We start from the raw sequence: 23,018 nt of genomic DNA on the forward strand, positions 1-23,018 counted from the left end.
TCTCACACATTCAAAACTTCGCAAAGGTGGCCAGATCTAAAAAGGATAGGTCTCATAAAGACAAAGTTCGTTCATACAACATGCAGCACCACAGCAGATCTTCACCAACACAAAGAGTTAAAGTATTCATCTGCTCTTGTCACAACAAAGAAATACCTTAGTCTTCTACAAATCTCCCAGGGACTGGGGATATAGCTCAGTGGCACAAGTGCCTGTCTGGCAAGCATATGGTTGTGAGTTTAACCACCAATACCAAAAAAATCCAGAATAATCCAAAAAAATATTCAAAGCTTTTCCATTTTTATTTTTGAATTCTTCAATTTCATCAATAAATATCTTATACAGCCTATGAAGTTCATCTATGGGCTTTTTTTTTTTTTTTTTTTTTGCTTTTCTATATTTTCCTTTTGGCTATCACATGTGCCAGGTGTTAGGTAAGGCTCCTTTACATATACAACATCCTCTATGAATCTGGTTACTGTCTCCTGTAGGAATTAACAATGCTAAAATCAAAATGATCTCACCACTAACTTAGATCATTTGAGTTTTTCCACACCCCATGACAATGCAACTCCAAGATCCTCACATCTATGAAACAATACTTGCACTATGAAATCTTAAGTGCACAATTATTTATAAATTCTTTTGTTCTGTGAACACTTTTAAGAGGGATCAGATAAATTAAGTACAAAGCAATTTAAAAAAAAATTAAAGCTGGCAGTCAGGACACTGAGTCAGGAAGGAGAGTCTGAGGCCAGTGTGGGCTCCCCAGTGAGACCCTAGCTCAAAAAACATCAACACTATGTATTTAGGGTCAATAGAAAAACAGAGCTAAAGTCATATCTGTGCTCAATGATAAGTCACAAGTAAGAATAATCCCCATATACACCAAGATTGTGGTTCTAGGGCTGGGGATTTAGCTCAGTGGCATAAGGGCCTGCCTTGCAAGCACGTGGTCATGAGTTCGATCCCCAGTACCAATAAAAAGAAAAAAAAAAAAGATTATGGTTCTACCATGCAAGATAAAAACCTTACATTAAAAAGTAATTTTAAAAGAAACAAGTATTTTAGTACATGATTCAAAATAAAGCTTCTACATATGTCAATACGGAACATTTTAAAAGTTCCCTTGTAACTGACCTTTTTTTTCACTCTTTTGCAGAACTAAGGGTTGTATCCGAGACCTGGTACATGCTAGGTAAGCTACTCTACCACTGAGCTACATTCCTAGCCCCTTTTATAAATATGTTTAGGGACCAAACATTTAGCTCAGCAGTTTAAAGCACTTGCCTGGTAAACACAAGGTTGTAAGTTCAATCTCCGGTACCAAAAAATAAAAATAAAATAAAAATATTTTTTTGAGACAGTACCTCACTAGACTTGCCAAGGCTGGCCTTTAACTTGGAATCTCCCTGACTCAGCTTCCTGAGCTGCTGAGATTACAGGTTATGTATAACCACTCCTGGCTGTAGCTGGCCTTTAAACCCAGATAATGCTCAAGATGATTATACACTTTCCCTGATAATTCAACAAAACAAAAAAAGGCAACAGAAAGTCAATTCAAGGTGAAAGAGGTTTGTGTAGACACAAATGAAACGTCCAAGAACATAATACACACAGCATCTATCCCAAAATCTAAACATAGTAACTTACCTGTTTCTGAAATGTAGGTAACAGGATCCTGGCGTAAAATTTTACCAGGTTTAGACTGTAGCAATTTTTCTGATGGTTTTTTGACATTTTTCACCTGTACTGTTTCCTCTGCCTCTGACTCTGTATGTGAAAGGAAAACAAAGTTTTAAAAGGAAGTACTGTAACAGCACTTTTTTCCTACCCCCATCCACACACACTGGGTACTTGGGACTGAACCCTGGGATTCTCACCGCTCACTGATATTCATCCCCAGCCCCTTTTTTCACTCATTTTACTGACTTTCTTCAATTCTGACACAGGGTCTTGCTAAATTGTCCAGGCTGGGCTTGAACTTGTAATCTATCTTCCTGCTTCAGTCTCCCAACTTCTGGGATTACAGGCAGGAGCCAATCACACCTAGCTTTTTGTTGTTTGTTTTTTCAGACAAGGTCTTGCTATGCAGTTCAACTGGTCTCGAACTCACAGCAATGCCCCTACCTCAGCTTCCTGAGTGCTAGGATCACAGATGTAGGCCACCATGCCAAGCAGGCTCAGTATACTTTTAAGTAGTTATTTCAAACCAGTTCCTCATGGTCCCTTTCAAGGCACATGTCCTGTGAACTTTACTCAGATATCTATTAGCTTCCTACTGCTGCTATAACAAATTACCAAAAACTCAACAGCTTAAAACACCAATTTATTATCTTAGCAGCTGTGGGGTTAAAGTCTGATGTGAGTCTCACCATGTCAACACTGAGATGTTGCAGGGCTGTGCTCCTTACTGAATGTCCCAGCAAGAACCCACCCCGACTCTTCCAGTTTCTACCTCAGCAGCTGCCAGCTTTACCTGGGGCACCACCCCTTCCTCCACTTAAGGCCAGTGGCTTCAGGAGAGCCCTCATGCTGCCTCTCTCCTTCTCTGACCCTTCACACTGATCATCACTACAACAGCTCTTCCACCTCCCTACCTCCTGCAGAGTCTACCTGAACAAGCCAGAATAAGCTCCCTGCTGCGACTGTTTCCATTTTTGTCCTTTGTTATTTCAAGTACAGCTTTTATTTCCTCTTGCCCTGTAATGTATTATATGCATGGGTCCCACGAACTGGTGTGTAGATCTCAGGGGGTTTGGAGGGAGGTGTTCATGACTGTGTAATTGCCCAGACTACCTAATATACACCAGGACAAAGTACAAACACCAATCATAGTTAGTGTCTGGTATAAAACAGTTATTTCACGGGTATGATAGCACATACCTATTATCCCAGCACTAGAAAGCTGAGTCATGGCCAGGAGTTCAAGGCTAGCCTAGACTACATAGTGAGTTCAAAACCTGAGCTACATAGTGAGATCTTGTCTCAAAAAAAAAAAAAAGTTTCATAAATTTATTCTTGGGGCTGGGGATTTAGTTGAGCAGCATAAGCGCCTGCCTGGCAAGCGCGGGGTCATGAGTTCAATCCCTAGTACCAACATAAATAAATAAATAAGTAAGTAAGTAAATACATTTACTCTCCTTCTTCCTCTGTACCACGCACTTCAGACTGCTTGAACCTAGAATGCAAGCCTGCACAACATAGTGAGATTCTGTCTCAAAAAATAACAAAACAATACTTTTAAAGAGAAAAAGTCTTGACAATGAAGTCTTGACAAAAAAAAAAGTCTTGACACCAAAAAATAAAAATTAAATTTTAAAAGTAAAAACTTTAGTAGGAACTAATGGCTCACATCTATACTCCCAGCTATTCAGGAGACTGAGGCAGAAAGATCACTAGAGTTCTGGCTTTAAGGCCACCCTGGGCAATACAGCAAAGCTGGGGCTGAGGATTCAGCTGAGTGGCACAAGAACCTGCCTGGCAAGTGCAAGGTCATGAGTTCGATCCCTGGCACCAAAAAAAAAAAAAAAAAAAAAAAAGCTAGGGTCTCCAAAACTAAAACAGCTGGGGATGTAACACTGTAAATCACTGGTCTGTTGTGCAGTCCTTCCCACCACCATGAGTAAGTAAATATACTAAAAATAAAAATTAAAGAAAGAAAAATATCACACAAGATGGATCTTCTCCACAAAAAGTGAAGCTTTCTAGACCAGTCTGTGCATCATCAAAGGCATGGTCAGGAACTGGGTACAGCTCAGTGGCACAGAACCGGCCTAGTGGTAGCCCTAGTCTGACCCCAAACACACAGAACAATGAAAAACAAACCATACTCAAACCATATGTAACACTTACATACTCTGCCTCCCTCTAAATAACCCTTTCACATGTTAATATATTTAGCTTCTATGTATTCCAGTTAAATAAAGTTGTTTTAAACTTTACTTGAGCTATTAATATCACAGAGCTGCACATCTCAAACATCAGTATGGAAAACAATATCTAAGGTATATAAAAGGATTTTAAAACTTGAAAGCTTCTCAGAAGAAATGTTACCTGAATCATAGATGATCCTCTTTTTCTTGTTAGGTTGCTTTTGTTTGGAGACATCCTCTTTATAAGAGCTATTTACCTATAAATATGATAGTAGAATTAGAATACAAAGTCCATACAATTGGTCCCTATTTTTTCCACACTGGATCTGGGCTTAGTGGTTCTCCACTGGGGCAATTCTGCCTACCAGGACACATCCTTAATATCTAGAGATATTTTTATCACAAATGAGGAGGGAAGAATGTTACTGGCATTACTGACATGTAAATGGACAGGGGAAGCTACTAAACATCCTTTGGGGTGGGGGGGGGCACCAAGATAGCCCTCCCAAAAAAAGAGCTATCTAGCCCAAAATGTCAAAGCTCTCAGTGAACTAAAGAGTAGTCTAGCCAATAACTACATTAGGATAAAGGAAAAAAGTACGGAAAAGTTATATATTATTCAGCTCCATTTCCACACAAACCTGTGTATGACAAAGGCTAGAAGGATATCAGATATTACAAAGTACTATCTTAGTGAACTTAGTAAAACCCTGGCTCCAAAAACAAAAAAGGTAAAAGGTCTGGGGCTATAGCTCAGTGCAAAGGTCCTCAATTCAATCCCCAGTGCCTTTTAAAAAAACAAAGGGGGGTGAGGAGGTGGCACATACCTATAATCCCAGCACTCTGGGAGGCTAAAGCAGGACAGTCTCAAGGTCACACTCAGCTTGGGCAATTTATCAAGACCTTGTCACCAAATGAAAAATAAAGAGCTGAGGCTAATAATAGCTTAATGTGATGGCCTCGAGTTCAGTCCCCAGTACTGTTAAAACAACAACAACAACAAAAGCTAAACTCATAGCCCAGCTTTAACCAATGCCTATTGGAAAATTAACCCAAAGCAAAAGGTATTTATATTCTATAGCTAACCAACACATTTCTAACACTCAGTTTTCCCCCAAAAAGCCTCAAAACCACAAAAAAACTGATTGTAATGAACTAAAAGGTAAGAATATAAGGTTTTTATTTCCATTATATTAAAGCTTTAGAAGCATAAGCTCAATCAGCTTGCAATAAAATAGAACAAATGAACCATTATAATTTATATACATGAGGACAGTTAGAGGCAATCAAAATAACTCAAAAATGAGACAACCATAATTCAAAAAGAAAAGAGCCATAAAAAAGGACTCCTAGGGCCAGGGATTTGGCTCAGCAGCATAAGCGCCTGCCTACCTTACAAGTGTGCGGTTGTGAGTTTGATCCCCAGTACCAAAAAAAAAAAGGGACTCCTAAATTCTGCCTATACACTTTGGACAAATTTCATGCTTTCTACCACACTACATATGTGGAATAATGGAATAATTCCTAGTGCTTAGCTAAAACTACCCCTTAGGACATAACACTAGGTTACAGCAACCCACCCCACATTTTTCTACTGTCAATTGTACTTTAGCATAACAGTAGCCAGCTGTGCATCTCAGTAGCTGCACGTGGGGAATACAGGAAACAATCTTCCTGTTTACCCACTTGGTACACTAAACAACAACTTGTCTGTATGTGTGCAAAAGTGGCATTTTATGGGATTTTACCCATAAAATGTTCCAACAGATTTTACAAATGTTTACCTGGGCATTACTAGGGGTAAAATTCACCCACACTACTCTTCTGTAAACATGTGTTTTACCATAAATGGAATGTGGCTTGACTTCCAATAGCTGCATCTGGAGAAAGCAAAAACTCACTTGTGCATTCACCCACTTGGCAGATGGAAGTCAAGCTGTGTGCAGGAGATACAAAGCAGCAACGGTGAGCTCTACTCATGAAGTGCTTACTGATCAATTTCTCTGCGTTTAAGTATTTGTTTTTAAGTAAGTTTTCTTTTGGTTTTTCAGGTAGAAGTAGCCCAATTCAGTGCACATTTGCAACTTTTGGAGAAGGTCAAAAGTGAATCATCAGATCATTCATGCACTGATGATGAAGATGATAATGACTTTGATGTTAGTCATGTGAGGCAAAGTTCCTGTGACAGTGAAAAGGAGCAAGAATGGACCAATACCAGCAAAAGAATGCAGACATCCTTGATTTAGAGGATGAAGAAAACAAGTATCTATTTGACTAGTAGAAATGGTACAAAATGGTTACAAACCAAATGGAATAATCCAATGTTAGAACTAGAACAGTGAGGATTTGGCAGGAGTGAAACCTACTGGATGAAATGCTAACACTACCATTCAATGTTGGAAATTATAATGGACAAAATGTTACAAGATATGGTAAAGTACACAGATGGTGAAATACAAGTAAAACATTCTGTATTCACCAATAACCATACTCAAAATGTATTTATTATGATACCTCACTAGCAGAACTGAAACTTTTCATAGGTTCTGCTGTACTTAGCAGGGCTTTCTCACTATAATCACAGGAAAGTAAAAGATTCATGGAAAAGCTAAGGGTGTCGACTTGAGATACATAGAATAATGATGACATTGAGATTTGATTTCATCCAAACTGCCTGAGGTTTGATGAGAAAACCATTCACTAAGAAAAAGAATTGATAATCTGGTTGCTATCTGCTCATAGTTTGAGAGATTTGTGGGCAACTGTCAAGCAATTTACACACCAACTGAATACATGACTACTGATGAGCATCTTGCAGCATTTCATGGTCACTGTAGCTTCAGCCAGTACATTCCAAAATACCTTCAAAACGTAACATGAAAATGTATGCCCTTATAGGTGCAAACATTGTTTTTTTTTTTTTGTACTGCGAATCGAACTCAGGACCTCATACCTGTCAGGCAGGCACTGTAGCGCCGCTTTGAATTTAGAAATTTATCCTGGAACTCAGCTACAACTACACATATAGTAATAAACCAAATGATGTTGTGAACAGATCTGTTACTCCCATCTCCCAAACAGAATATGACATTTGACAATTGGTTTACCAGTTTCCAATTGATGTTACATTTACTAATGGAGCACAAATTGACCAGCACAGGAAATATACACAGGAACAACACAGAAATTCCAAACGAAATGTTACAATTTCAAAACAGAGAATCAATAGTATAAATCTTTGGATTTCAGAAAGATTTACACTGGGCTCTTATATGGCAAAGAAAACCCTGCACCATGATGAAAATATTAATAGGGAAATCTCAAGCCAGGTGTTGTGGTGCAAGCCTGTAATCCCAGCACTGAGAGGCTGAGGCAGAAGGATCACTGCAAGTTCCAGACCCACCTAGCTACAAAGTGAGTTCAATGCCAGCTCAAACTGCACAACAAGACCCTGTCTCAAAAAAAGAAATCTCAACAAAATGAAAGCATGAGATGGTAACATTCTAAGACAAAACATAAGGTAGAAATCTCAACAAAATGAAAGCATGAGATGGTAACACTCTAAGACAAAACATAAGGTGGAGATGTTGATGAGTTATGCAACAGTTATGATGTCACTCAAAACACAAAGCATTGGCCAATGGCTATGCTTTACTCAATCCTAAATATGTGTACCATAATTAGTTTGATAATTTATGAAGAAAATAACAAGCACAAAATATCACAGAGAAATTTTCCTAGAAGACTGGGACCAGAACTCATATGAAATGATTTACAGCAGAAAAAAACACATTTCTGCCCAAGGAACTACACAAAAAATCTGTGGAGCACACTGTCAGCTCAGGTGAACAAGCAGGCGCAGCACTTCAAAGACCTACTACAAAAACAGGAAAAAGAAAAAAAAGATGCAACTGTGTCCTACAAGAAAGGCACGAAGGCTAGGGATACAGCTCTGTGGCACAGCGCCATCTGGCAAGCGCAGGTCGAGCTGAATTCCTGGTACCAAAAAAAAAGAAAAGGACAGGAAAATAAAACACATGTGTTATCAGTTAAGTAACAAATATGGAACGTGTAGTTGTCACGTGTGAAGACTAAGCAAAGATTATTTTTGTTGTAGAATTCTATTGGTATTTGCATTTTAGTTCCTACAGGAATTTATTTCTGATGTTACATTTTAGTTTTTGTAAGCAAGTACACAGCTGATTTGAAAATGTTGACATTTATTCTAAACATGCAATACATATTAAGAATTCAATACTTTGCTTTATTGACATTTTATGTTCCTGTTAACTACACATTACATGATACCAACCTCCTGACAAAACAGCAAAACCAGCAAGACACCATGTATGTCCTACAAAAAAGGCCAGGAAGGCAAAACACATGTGCTATTAGTATAAGCAATACATGTGTATGGAATGTGCTATTGTCATGTGTTGACTGCCTTATGTGTGACAACTGAAATAAAGATTTTTTTGCGGAGTTCTATTGGTATTTTCATTATAGTTCATACAGGAATTTCTTTTTTATTTTTTGGTACTAGGAATCAAACTAAGGACCTTTGTACTTGCCAAGCAAGTGCTAGGAATTTATTTGTTATTTTTTAGACTTTGTTCACCAAAACACAGACAATGTTGAAAAGTTTGATGATGTTTTATAAATATTCAATATTAATATTAAAAATTCAATCTTTTTTGATAGTTTTCCTGTTAAATATTCAGTTTAATAAAACTCATAAAATCAAAAATAATTCATCAGTAGAAATATTCTGAAAAATAAACGTGGGTATTACAATATGTCTTTATGACAAAATTGATCTTATGCCCCAGGGACTATAAAAACTGAACACAGATTTCAGCTGCCACGCATTACAGAAGAGGCAAGAACTTGGAGATTGAGTTCAGTCAAGTTAACAGCCTAGTAAACCAAAATAAAAAATGCGACCTGTGGCAATTAATTCTGTGTCAACTTGACAGGACCACAAGGTGTCTGAATATTTGGTAAAGGTGTTTCTGTGAGGGTGCTTCCGCACAAGCTTAGTATTTCAATCACTAGACTAAGTACAGCCGACAGCACTTCCTGATGTATTTAAGCCTCATTGAAGAAAGACAAAATTTTAGGTGGCCATGGGTAAAATGTAATGGCCTAAGTGTCTGCTGCCAAAATTCACACACTGAAACCCTAACCCTCAGGGTGGCTGCAGTTAGAGATGAGACCGCCAAGGTAGTAACTGAAGTTAAATTAGATCTTACCGGTGAGGCCCTAATCTGACAGGATGTGCACCCTTATTCGAACAGACACCAGCACACTCACTCTCTCCCTCTTCTTGATGACACGCACTGAGGAAAGACTACGGAGGACACAAGGAAAAGGCAGCCATCTGTGCAAGCCAGAAAGAGAGCCCTCACTTGAAACCAAATCAGCTAAAACTCTGACCCTCGCTCCCACAACTAAGCTAAATAAAGTTCTATTGTTTAAGCCACTAGCTCCACAGTATTAACTCTGTTACGGCAGCCAGAACACATGACCCATAGCCAAGAGCAAAGACCAACAGAGACCAATCACAACACAATCTAGATATCAGCATTAGCAGGCCGAAATTTTAAAGCAGTTATTGTAACTAGTTTCAAGCACATAAAAGAAATAAAACATAGCCATGCAGAGTGTTGCACACCTGTAATCCCAACATGCTGGGAATCTGAGGCTTAAGGATTATAAATCCAACACCAGTCTGGGCAATTTATTGACTTAGCAAGAATCAAGTCCCTTACAATATTCTGTTCCCCAAACAGGAACCAACGAACATGATTCTCTCCAGCTGAATAAATGAACTCCCTGTAGGGCCTGCTTCTAAGCCCTGCCAGATTCTCATAACACCTATGTACATAAGTAGGGTACCTTGACAGATTCACTGCTGAATTCTACAAGAAGTTTAGAGAAGACCTAATGCTGCTTCTCAAAATTCTATATCCAGCAAAAGTGTCCTTCAAACATGAAGGCAATGGCCAGGCATGATGGTGCACACCTGTAATCCCAGCACTCGGGAGGCTGAGGCAGGAGGATCACTGTGAGTTTGAGGCCAGCATGGGCTACGAAGTGTAGTTAAAAGCCAGCCTGAACTACACAGAGAGACCTTGTATCAAAAGAGAGAGAGAGAGAGAACGAACAAGAGAGGCAAAATAAAGACATTTTCAGATAAATGCAAACACAGGCTCCAACATCAACAGAACTAGACTACAATAAACACTAAAGAAAATCATTCCAATTGAAGGAAAACAGTATTAGACGAAAACCCATCTTCAGTGAGGAGGGAAGATCAGTGGATATGATAATGTAAGTAAATTTATAAGAACATTTCCCTCTTTAAAACACACACGCCTATCAACAGCAAACTCACAGAGAACTGTGGAGGATGAATATGTGCACATGTGAAACATCTGAAAAGCAGGGTGGAGCGGTGATAAATGCACTTATAGAACCGTTAGGTCTGTACATGCTACATGAAGTGGAAAAACGTTCTTTCAAACGCCTGCTTTCCACAATGACTGCTGAGGCCTGAGGAGGAAAAGCAGGGGGGTAAGGAAGCAAAGCACCCCTCCACAGCCTCCCTCACCACAAGTCTAACAGCTGTCACTTTCTTGAGCACTGGGGTTCTCGGCTCTTTTTCTTTTTGCCTTTTTGAGACAGGGTCTCACTATGCAGTTCAGGTTGGGCCTTGAGCTCACTTTGTAGCCCAGGCTGGTCTCAAACTCCTGCCTCAGCCTCCAGAGTGCTGGGATTACAGGCGTGAGCCACCACGCCCCGCTGTGCCTTGGTCTTAAAATGCAAAGTTCTTCTAACAACTAAAAGGTTTCTAGCTCTACACTAAGAAAACAAGGTATGAATGTAGTGCTCTACATTTATTAGAAATAATACTTTCTTCTTCTGCTACAGAGTTAAAATCTGCATTTACTTAAGGTTCCCAACATAGCAAATTTAGGAGCTAAGATCATTTAACACCTCATAGAAGGCAAAAGTGCTTCTGGGCGACTGACCTTAATTTCCTTTATTCCTTTCTTTGCTTTCAAAGTTTCTTCAGCAGATTTCGTTTTCTCATTCTTCTTTACTGTTTCATTTACAAGCTTCTTTCCACTTGGTACAACTCCAAAGAACTTCCGAATGTCCTATGAGCAAAGAAGATTAATAAATATTATCTGCATAAAATTCTAGTTTAAACAACAAAGTAGCCCAGCTTTTTTACCCAGACACTGCACAACATCTTCGTATCAGGAACTCTGTGTATGTAGCAGCAACATTTTTTTGTTTGTTTGTTTGTTTGTTTGTTTTTGGTACCGGGAATCAAACTCATGACCTCATGCTTGCCAGGCAAGCACTTACGCCACTGAGCTAAATCCCTGGCCCAGCAGCATCATTTTTATGCATAAAAGCTACCTGAAAAAAATTATCTGACTTAAAAAATAACCTGCTTAGCAAAAAGCAGTTTTAATACTCAGATATACCAAAAAAAAGGACAAAAATAAGCAAGCCAGATTTCTCTTAATGATAGCACTGCTATAAAGAGGCAAGTCAGCCTTTATCAACCACATAAGCACACAGATAACCCAGCATCCCAAGCACAGTGGAGACGAGACACAGAGCTGAAAAATGTGACCCATATCCATGGTGTTTATATTGAGGAACTCATTCTTAGTATCTAGGAATCTTGAAATTATTTTCCTTTACCCCAAGTTCTGAAAAAAAAAAATATATGATGCTTATTACAATAAGGTATGAGGTACAAGGTACGAACGTAGTGCTCTTCGGTGTTTTGTTTAGTTGAACAAGTGATTGAACCCAAGTAGCACTGAGCTGTACAACTTCAGTCCTTTTCTTACTTTATTTTGAGATAGCGTCTCACCAAAATGCCCACACTAGTCTTAAATTTACAATCCTCCTGTCTCAGCCTCTGGAGTTACTGGGATTAGAGGTATGGACCTCCATGCCTGACATGCCTTTTTTTTTTTTAGAAGCAGTTTATATGGCTCACAGTGTTTAATTATGGTACCTTCTATGCCAAACCACAGAATTCAAATTAATCAACTGCCTCTACTCAGGAGGCTGAGGCAGAAGAATCACTGTGATACCAGCCTGGGCTATAGCCTACATTACAGAGCAAGACTGCGTCTCAAAAAAAAAAAGACTTCAAATTAATCATACTGAACTTTACAATGTAACTTACAATTAAAATCACTGATTTTTTATTATCTTTGATATACCATACATATATGCATGTATATGCTTTATATGTATACATATGCTTTATTTATATATATAGACAGAAGTCGGGGAGAGATTCTTCCCTACTTTTCTAGAATTTACTTTTGAAGAAACTATAGTATAAAAGAAAGAGAACAGACCTAAGAATCAGAAAGCCTTGGTGTGAATCTGTGCTCTAGTGCTTTCTACCTTCATGATCTTGGGAAAGTTACTTTCTTTTTGTCCATTTTCTCATAAACAGAGTGAGATTAATTACATCTGCCCTTTTTGAAGATTAATGATGCATCTATCTATCACAATTTTGGCTCAGCAAAAAAACCTTCTCTTCATTTCTAAACTATTACCATTCACATCACTTCTGAAACATCTGCATTTATAAACTGCTTATACCCAAGGGTACAAAGAACATAAAATGAGAACTTAGGAATTTAATTTCAAAAAACAGCTGAACCATTTTTCCTTTTCCTGTCCTTAAGTGTATAATCCTGAATTCCCAATATTTTCCTTACAAACTATTTTTGAGAAATGACTACACAAGTACTTTGTGAAATAGAAAAAAGTTAGCAATTAAATTTTTAGATCCTAGCAGTAATTGTGACACCGTTACACTGCCAAAAATCCAAACAAGTATGTTACATCCACAAACACAAACAGCTTTGGGGCTAAGCCAATAAAAAAAGTAGACAAACTAATAGGGTATGTTAATTTAGAGAGAGAGATAGATTAAAGACCTCCTTGGAGGTCGGGGTACATGCCACCCAAGCAATGCCTTGGATTTTATTCCTATACATTAGATTTTTTTGTTTTGCTTTGTTTTGGTACTAAGGTTTAAACTCACAACCTAGCGCTTGCCAGACAGGCACTTATGCTGCTGAACCAAATCCCCAGCCTCTCCCCTTAGTTTTATAACCTTTTTTGTAAATCTCCTACTATAAAAAAGTTTAAATTCTATTATTTAAATCTACAAAATATTGCTCAGAAAATATACCTCAGCTATGAAACGGAAACATCTGTTGTCAACTGCTAAAGATAGCAATCCTTGTTACTTACTGTCATGGTTTATGTCTGTGTCCCCCAGGCCTCATGAGTTTGCATTGTGTACTTGTGATTGATTTATTGTGTAGTGCTTGGATTGATGGTGTCAGTGCTCCACCCACTTAGGGGTGGAGCCAGGATGTGATGTAATGGCAGGAAGAAGGTGTGTCTCGCTCTATGCTGGTTCCAGCTTGCTGTTTGCAGCCGCCATGAATGGTGGCCCAGTCATGCCCGCCTGCCTTGGAGCCAACTGAGTGTGGACTGAAACCTCCAAAAACTGTAAGAAATAAACCTTTCCTTTCCCAACTTTGGGCTTCAGGTATTTTGTCTCAGCGATGAGTAAAAAGAAACTAAGACACTTACAAAGAATTGAGTTTGAGGTGGACAGCTATTTTATTGCTTGTAGAAGAAATGAGAGTTTAGTATCAGTTTCACTTTTTTGAAATTGACCCATGATGCTTCCACTTAAATAGGGGTGATCACAAAAACACAGAGAAGAAACAGGCAGAGAAAGAATAGATGTGACATGGAAATAGCAAAGCTCCAATAAAGAAGTTAATAAAGCAAGCAGTGGTTTTCAATCCATTTTTGGACCCCAAAAACCTCATAACTGCAAAGAGAAAGAAAACTAAATAGAATTCAGGAAATAAAACAATTGGTAACACATAGTGCTGGGTTTTGGCCTGTACAAAAACTTGCACTGTCCTTTTTCAACACTGCCGCAGCCTCTTCTCCCTAACCCACTCGCCCTGCCTCTGTTCCTGTCTCGATTTATTCCACCCCACAGCCTCAGACACCTAGACTCTGATGGCAGCGTAAGAGTTCAAGAAATTACAGCACCCAAGGGCTAGAGATTTAGCTCAACGGCATGAGCGCCTGCCTTGCAAGCAGGCAGTCGTGAGTTCAATCCCCAGTACCGATAAAAAAAGGAAAAAGACCAAAGAAAAAAAAGAAATTACAGCACCCTGATCTACGGATCTAGTTTTGGAGAAAAATTTTCATCAGAATAAAAGCCATCACACTTATGTGTCTTTTAGAACAATGTCAGCAGCTGTCTTATAGAAACATCTAATAGGCAAAAGTCAGTCTTCCAAGGAACAAGTCTAGTAGCTAATCATATAACCAAATGATAAGTTTACACCCAATGAGTAGAAAAAGGAGCAACTTTTTAAATTGGTTTTTTATAATCTTAGCAATGGGAAAGTTTTCTAAGCAGAACATCAAGCTAGAAACTAAGAGGCCAAGCACGTGCCTCTAATTCCAGCACTATGAAAAACTGAGACAGGTGGATCACAAACTCAAGCCCAGCATGGGAAGCTTGGTGACTTCAGTGAGATCCTGTATCAAAATAAAAAAATTTTAGAAGGCTGAAATGTAGCTCATGCAAAGCCTTGGGTTAAATCCCTAGTAGCACTAAAAAATAACAACAAAGGAAATTTTTAAAAAGATATTTTGGCCAGGTCTGGTGGTACATGCCTATAATCCCGGGGCTGGGGATTTAGCTCAGCGGCAAAAGCGCCTGCCTTGAAAGCAGGCAGTTGTGAGTTCGATCCCCGGTACCGATAAAAAGGAAAAAAGACAAAAAAAAAAAAAAAAAAAACCAAAACATGCCTATAATCCCAGTAGGCTGAAGCAGAATCACTGTAAAACCAAGGCCAGCATAGCTACATATGCAAGTTCCAGGCCAGCCTGAACTACAGAGTGAGACCCTGCCTTTAAAAAAAATAATAATAATTTTCAGGAGGAGAACCAAAAAAGATGAACTTTTTTTTTAATGATTACAGACTGGACAAACAGGTCAATTCAAGCATTCAAGCAAGGCAAAAGATTCAGGCAAAGTCATACAAAAATAAAAACCAACTGAGTGTGGCAGCACACATCTTTAATTCCAGTACTCTGGGAGGCTGAGGCAGGAGAATCATGAGTTTAAACCCAACCTTGCAGACTTAGCAGTTTAGCAACTCATTGAGACCCTGTCTCAAAATAAAAAAGGGTTAGGGGGACTGGGGATTTAGCTCAGCAGCATAAGCACCTGCCTTGCAAGCAGGCAGTCGTGTGTTCGATCCCCAGTACCGACAAAAATGAAAAAGACAAAAAAAAAAAAAGGGGCTAGGGATTCAGCTCAGTGAGGCGGCTTTGGGTGCAATCTCCAGCACTGCCACAACAACAAAAAATCTAGCAAAAGTAACAAATAATAATACGTAAATTTTACACACTTTACTTACACTAACTAGACAGGTTTACGTCTCTTGATAATCCTGTGAGGTAGACAATACAAATACAATTAGGATACACCCCCATTTCAGAGATAAACACATGGAACAATTAAGTCAGTCAAATGCACACTTCCTGCCCTTTTGCCACCTACTAAGGGACCCTTGGGCCCGCTAGGTCATTTCTCTGTCCCTCTGTTTCCTCAGGACCTCACAGAGTGCCAGTGACAGTCAGAGGCAGCACAACAAAAACCTCCAGAAAGGAGACAAGACCTCCCTATTTTGTTCCATGTTCCCAACCTGACTGTGACTGTGTTCTCAGCGCTCCTGTTAACACTGTGGGCGTCTTCCAGGACCCCAACACGGCCCATCCTGACATGCTTCCACACAGGCATGGTGCCAGGAACTTGAACGCAAGGGGCGCCTCCCTTCAGAAAAAACGTCCTCAGGAAGTCACTGTGAGACAGATGAGCACTGCACCTCACGGCAAACAAGACTGTGCTGGGCCAGGGCCACCAGTGAGGCTGAGACCAGACACCACTCACGCGGACCTCAGAAGCAGTCGCTCAACATCACTAGCAGGAGATATGATACGCATAGAAATTTAAGTTCAAAGACATTTCTGTGAATTCCATACAGCAATAGAAGTTGCTTAAGAGTGCTTCTCACCACTTAAATGAAGGTCTCCAAACAAGCAGACTCAATGTAGTCAGAGAACAAACACATGAATGGTTATTCCTGAATCCACTGACCCTCACAGCTGAGCTCAGAAAGAGAGGCTCTTGAGTATGTACAATGAAACTGGTAAGTTGTTCTTAAAGATTGTGTCCTGGGGCAGGATTCATGTCATATGCCTGTAATCCAAGAGCTACGGGAGGGTGAGACAGAAGGATCATAAATTCAAACCCAGCCTAGGCAACTTAGCAAAATCCTGTCTCAAATTTTCAAAAAAGGGGTAGGGATATAGCTCAGTATAAGGTCCTGGATGCGAGAAAGCAAGCAGAGAGGGGAAAGAAGTGGGAAGAGGAGCAGGAAGGGGAGAGGCCTATGTTGAGACTGTAGTCTCCTCAACCCAACCCTCGGCCTCCAGCCCTCTCCTGCCCAAGGACTCCCGCTCTTGCAGTCGGCAATCTCCAGCCCTCTAGAACATGAGTCGTCAGAAGAGAGGAAGTGATGGGGGAGGGGCAGCCGCCACCTGCCACTCATAAAGCTAAATCAGAAGGAAATGGCAGGAAAATCAGGAGGCAAGAACAAGTAGACAGCTGGGCCAACAAGTAAGGACACTGACAGTGAAGGGGTAACTGAAACCTGCAATGAGAAAAGGGAAATACAAACACAGAGCTAAAATGGGCATGCTGGTGCAAGCCTGCAATCCCAGCACTTGGGAGGCTAAGGCAGGAAGATGGATGTGAGTTCCAGATCAGCCTGGGCTACAAAGTGAGCACAAGGCCAGCGTGAACTGCAGAGTAAGACCCTGTCTCAAAAAGAAAAAAAAACCCACAAAGCTAAGTGGGGAGATGATGGACCAGACAAGTGAAAAGGGGCTGCGCTGTAGCCCAAAAGCCAGTTAACTCTGGAAAGCCCTGGGCCCACTCTCAGAAGCTGGCCTGCTTCTCCGACTGTTCCCCACACTGCGAGTGCCAGTGTCTTCATCACACTACAGAATCTATGTTACCAGCTGTGATGTGGCTAGCTACTGAGATAAATCCTGATTCAGCTCAGCCTCAGAGTGGCAGAGCACAGCACACAGACCTCACCACGTGGCGGCAGCCCACAACTGCCCTTACTTGTGAACTAGACTTCAAGGAAGATGATAGTGCAATGCTGAAACAACTTCAAGAGACAGTCCAGAAAACTGCTGAACACTGGAGAAAGTACAGAGAGTACAAGTGGAAATTAAAGAAAAACAAAGACCAGAAAGAGTTAAGAAGGCTGGAGCAGCTATGGGAGCGCCCGGGGGGAAGGAGCCAGATGACAGAAGGCGCCTTGCACAGGATCCTAGTGGAAAGCTGGCAATTCTGCTGCAGGAATGCTGGGACAGGAGGGGGTTGCCTGGAATGGCAGGAATGCCACGCTCCATGAAATGCCTAGCAATCCAGTGATTCTTGCAGCTATGCAGGATCTCTAGCTCCAGTGGCCTTCCAAGCCACAGCCTACTAGAACCTGGCAAACACCAAAATATGCATCCAACCCGAAAGTTAGGACTCTCATCAACTTTACTGTTTTTGGAGGTAAAACACAATAATGTCGTCCGTCAGTCGTTGTCGTCCTCCCCACCCCCACCCCCTCCCCCCACCCCCCACTTTTTTTGGTTTCTTGAGACAAGTCTCACAATGTAATTCAGGCTGGTCTCGAAATTGCTGTGTAACCCACACTGGCCTCTTAACTTGTGGCAATCCTCCTACTTTAGCCTCAAAAGAGCTGGGATTACAGGCTTCAGCCACCACGCCCAGCCATAATGCCCTGAGGGCCAAGCCCTAAAGGAAAAGCAACCTCCATCACCTAACGAGTAACACAGTATTACAAAACAGTGCACCTCTGACAGGTCAGGTCCTCAAGGGAGTCTATCTCTACACTTCTGCACCAAAGGCAGCCACTTTCTACAGCGATTTGTGATGAGGGCATTCATTCAGATCATGTTTTCCTACTACCAATTACAAACTTTAAATATTCTTTTAAACCTTAAAAAATATTTAAAACAAGCTGTGTATGCTGGCACACATCTGTAATCCTAGCACTCATGAGGTTCACAGGAAGATCAGACTGAGTTCAAGCAGCCTATAAACTACATAGCAAGACCTTATCTCAGAAAAATAAAATAAAATAAAACAGCAAACAGTAAAAGAATGTGTTGATTCCTAAATTTTAAAAAATAGAATTAACAGATTGTGTATTATAAATGTATATATTAAATAGGGTTCATGCCTGTAATCCCAGCACTTGGGAGGCAGAGGCAGGAGGATCATTGTGAGTTTAAGGCCAGCCTGAGCTACAATGTGAGCTCAAGGCCATCCTGAACTACACAGGGAGATCCTATCTTAAAAACAAACAAACCAAAAAGTGTATATTAAAGGAATCTTTAATCAGGATTTTTTTTTTACTATAACATCAATGGCTTTTAAGAAATCTTAAGAAGATATTAAACTAGCACTTACTGTATATTATTTCTCAGTTAAATTACTAAAGTTGAGACCAGGAAAATAGTTCAGAAGCACAGCACCTACCTGGCAAGTGCAAGGGGCTGAGTTTGATCCCTGGCACCAAAAACATAAATAAATAAAAATAACTAAAATTGACTTTCTATATTTGGTCCTTATATTACTTGTCATATTATAACATTGTGGCTACAGAAAACAAAAAATATTTTCATTTTTAGTATAACACTTCCTCTTCTTCATAATTTGTTTTTATTCAAATTACTTTTTTTTTTTTTTTTTTTTTTTTGGAAACACCTTCACATATAATGCTGATGTTACTGACACAGCAGAATCTAGCACCTGCATCAGGAACTTCCCCATGGGGGACACCATGAATGGACGCAAATGTGGTTTGGAAGCCTTCAGGCCAGCAACAGGCTCTAGGCAGAAAGACGCAGGGCCACCATCTACTTCCATTCCCACATCCCTCGTTTCCTCATTCACAAAATACATACAGAGAGCCTACTGGGGCCAAGAACTGTTGTCAGTGCTTGGGATATAAACACAACAGGAAAAAAATCTCTGTTCTCACAAAATTTCATTCTACTTTCTGCTCTTAATCTTTCTATGTTTAGAAAACAAGGCAAAGCATAGGAAATAAAAACCAGATGAAATGAAGCACAAGCCAGGAACAGAACTAGAAACTGCTCTCCCACATGGTCTGCAACCTACTGAGCCTACCTGAGAGCTTCGCCCAGGGCAACAGAAGGAGCCTTTCTGTTCTTAGCTGCATCTGAGGACGTGACACCTCACCTCACATCTAATATCACTGGGCTTTAGACTCCCCAATCCCATCTCACAGAAGTTTCAGGCACCTTAGGCTTAAAAAATAAGTTCTTTGGGGGCTGGGGATTTAGCTCAGCGGCATAAGCGCCTGCCTTGCAAGCAGGTAGTCGTGAGTTCGATCCCTGGTACCGATAAAAAGGAAAAAGACAAAAAAAAAATAAGTTCTTTCAGTCCTGCACAGCTGGAAGAAGTGAAGCATTTCAGATGATCATGCCTGACCTAATGGTTTATTTCAGAATTTTGACATTTTTAACAAAGCTGACATACTATGGTTTTACTCATCTAAAAATCAACTTTTTGTAACTCACTTCTGTTCCAAAAAAAATCAAATTTAAGCTCTATGAATGAACATAAAAACTAAGTTCACACAAAAATAGACATAAAGGGGGTGGGGTTAGCTCAGCCACATAAGCACCTGCCTGGCAAAGCATAAGGTCATGAGTTCAATCCCCAGTACCAGGCAGGTACTTATGCCACTGAGCTAAATCCCCAGCCCCTATCCCCTGTACAAAAAAAAAAAAAAAAAAAAAAAACCAGACCTACAATATAACATGATGAAACACTATATTTCTCTAGACTACCTTATTCATGGAACATTTTAGTAACTTAGGTATCAAATTATACAGAAAGGACTAAAGAAGATGTTTTTATACTGGTGGTTTACCCTCTAGTTGATTTTTTATGGGAAATTCAAATTTCACTGTACTTTTTTTTTTTTTTTTTTTTTGAGACAGGTTCTCGCTGTGCAGTTCAGGCTGGCCTTCAGCTCACTTTGTAGACCAGGCTGGTCTCGAACTCGCAACTATCCTCCTGTCTCAACCTCCCGAGTGCTGAGATGACAGGCGTGAGCCACCACGCCCGGCCAACTGTACTTATTCCCTTATCAAATATTTATAGAAAATAGCTGGTCACAGTGATACATGTCTATAATGCCAGCATTCTAGTAGGCTGAGGTAGGATCAGTGAAAGTCTGAGCCCAGCCTGCAACTTAGTAAGTAAGAAAGACCCTGTCTTTTTTTTTAGGAAGACCCTGTCTTAAAAAATAAGAACCAGACAGAGTGGCACACACCTGTAATCCCAGCACTTAGAAGAGGCTAAAGCAGGAAGACTGATGTGAGTTCAAAGCCAGCATGGGCTACAAAGTGAGTCCAAGGCCAGCCTGAACTGCATAGTGAAATTATATCTTAAAAAGAAATTTTTAAAAAACTTTTTTAATAAAAATTTTTAAAATAAATAAATAAATATAATACTTTTAGCTCAGTATTTTGGAGCCAGTGTCTTTGTCACATTATAGAATCAAATGCTATTGTCTGTGACTGTGACTGGACCACTAAAATAAATCCTGATTCAGCTCAGCCTTACAAGTGGCAAAGGACAACAGTATACTTTGTTTACTATTCAACAATTTTCTGGCTTTTCCCTTGAAATTTTTTCAGCATTGCCTATCATCTTCAGAATAATCTAGTTTACAAGAAAGGAAAAAGCAGCTCAGTGTAAAGGCCTTGAGTTCCATTCCCAGATGTAATAGCAGAAAACAAATTCATGAAAAACATACCACATGCTTCCTTTACCCTTGGCAGAGCTTGTATCCCAGCAACAGGTCACCCATTTACTAAAATATGCCAATGTCCCATAGAAACAAAACATATGGGGCTTCTGTAGTTTGTACACTTTCACAGAAATATATGTGCATATGCAAAAATATGTAATGCACACATGCAGAAATAAACATGCACACAGATCATGTGTAAACTGCTATGTAGCTCAGAAGTATACCATTTGCCAAGGATTTAGCTCAGCAGCATAAGCACCTGCTGAGCAAGCGCAAGGTCATGAGTTCAATCCCCATATCAAAAAAAATTTTTTTTTTAAAAAATGTGTGTATAGGGCTGGGGATTTAGCTCAGCGGCATAAGCGCCGGCCTTGCAAGCAGGCAGTCATGAGTTCGATCCCTGGTACCGATAAAAAGGAAAAAGACAAAAAAATAGAAGTTATAAAAAAGTGTGTATAAATATACACCACTTGCCTGTAAGTCCCAAGGCCCTGTGTTCGATTCCCAGCACCATAAAATATATACAGACACACATACACACACACACACACACACACACACACACAACTTTTGTATGCAATTTTAGGAGTTTTCATCAGGAGCCTATTATGAACTTCAAGTTAAAAACTTCAGATCTTGGGGCTGGAGGTTTAGCTCAGCGGCATAAGCGCCTGCCTTGAAAGCGGGCAGTCGTGAGTTCGATCCCCGGTACTGATAAAAAGGAAAAAGACAAAAAAAAAAAAAAAAAAAAAAAAAAAACTTCAGATCTTAAGACTGGGCATTTAGCCCAGAGCAGAGGCACAAGTGCCTGCCTTGCAAGCTCGTGGTCATGAGTTTGATCCTCGGTACCAATAAAAAAGTCTTTAAAAGCTGGGGCTGGGAATTTAGCTCAGTAGCACAAGCACCTGCCTGGCAAGCTCGAGGTCACGAGTTCTATCCCTGATACCCCCCGCCCCATAAAAAAGAAGAAAAACTTCAGATCTTCGAGTCATGGTGGCACTTGCCTGTCATCCTGGCACTCGAGATGCTGAAACAGGAGGACTGCTTCAATCCAGGCCACCCTAGACTACATGGTGAGTTCAAAACCAGCCTGAACAACTATACGTAGAAAAACCATCTCAAAAAAACATAAACCAACTTCAGATCTGCATACTCGCACTGTGTGCACTAACACACATCCACTGAACCTCAGTACAACTAAAACACACTATTACCTTGCAAATCTTCCACACCAGTGGACTCGATATTCAAATAGTTAACTCTGCCACACATAGCTCTATTCAGCTGCCCAAAGGTGCCTCCAACTCCTAATGTACACAAGTAAGTGCATATTCTGCTGTGATCTGTTTTTCTCCCTTCATTCCCAGCTCCATATACAATACCACCACTAACCCAAAACAAATCTGTGGGCCGTGAGTTTCGACTCCCCAACCAGCCCCCAAGCACCCCTCCTGCCCACCTCCAGAATAATAATGTGCTCTCCCTCGATTCCACCTGCTTTGTGGGAACAGAGCCCTGATGCCACTTCATTTATTCACTTTCTTATAGAACTTTTCTGTACTATTCCATGACTTAGGGCCTCTAAAACATCAATTTATTTAATCCACATAACAACCCATATTGTTAATCCCAATTCATAGAGAAACTGGAGAATACCAACAAGATATTCTCTAAAAAAAAAAAAAGACATTCTCTAGTAAAAGTTCTGAAATTTAAGATGCTCTTAAATATAAGCAAAAAGAAAAAAAGGACGGAAAAGAAAGAAAATGAAACTGCATTTTCCTACTTTAAGGCATAGTAATTCTACAATGCCATTAGATAGCAACATCGGGTATCAGGCAGCCCAAATGCAATTTTAATTTACACATGCTGTGTCAAGTATTCCTGAAAAAAAGCAGTCTTTTTTTTTTTTTTTCTTAAAGTCTTTAGCCTCTACAAATGTTTTCAACATGGTGGATTGGTTGGACTCGATTAAGGCAAGTTAGAGGAAAAAAAATTTGCAAAAATCCCTCTACACCAACAAAAATCACGACCTTTAGCTTTAGAAGATAATTACAAAAGCTGATATATATTTAAAGTATAACCAAATAATTGGGCTTTTTTT

The 23,018-nt window shown here is 40.0% G+C and overlaps 1 protein-coding gene across 2 annotated transcripts in view; it reads right to left on the minus strand.

Annotated features, from left to right (window-relative positions):
* The window catches only part of Rfc1 (replication factor C subunit 1), a 79,502-nt gene that overhangs the window by 50,826 nt on the left and 5,658 nt on the right, over positions 1-23,018 (minus strand). For both annotated transcript variants that reach the window (XM_063240480.1, XM_013154330.3), the window contains exons 2-4: positions 10,910-11,038; positions 4,057-4,132; positions 1,654-1,773 (exon numbers count right to left, since the gene is read on the minus strand). In XM_063240480.1, coding sequence (XP_063096550.1) covers positions 1,654-1,773; positions 4,057-4,132; positions 10,910-11,038 — 325 coding nt within the window. The remainder of the gene's footprint in view (positions 1-1,653; positions 1,774-4,056; positions 4,133-10,909; positions 11,039-23,018) is intronic.

Source organism: Cavia porcellus, unplaced genomic scaffold (genome assembly GCF_034190915.1).
Source record: "Cavia porcellus strain 051 isolate PalLab524CR breed Dunkin Hartley unplaced genomic scaffold, mCavPor4.1 scaffold_30, whole genome shotgun sequence".
Lineage (NCBI taxonomy): Eukaryota > Metazoa > Chordata > Mammalia > Rodentia > Caviidae > Cavia > Cavia porcellus.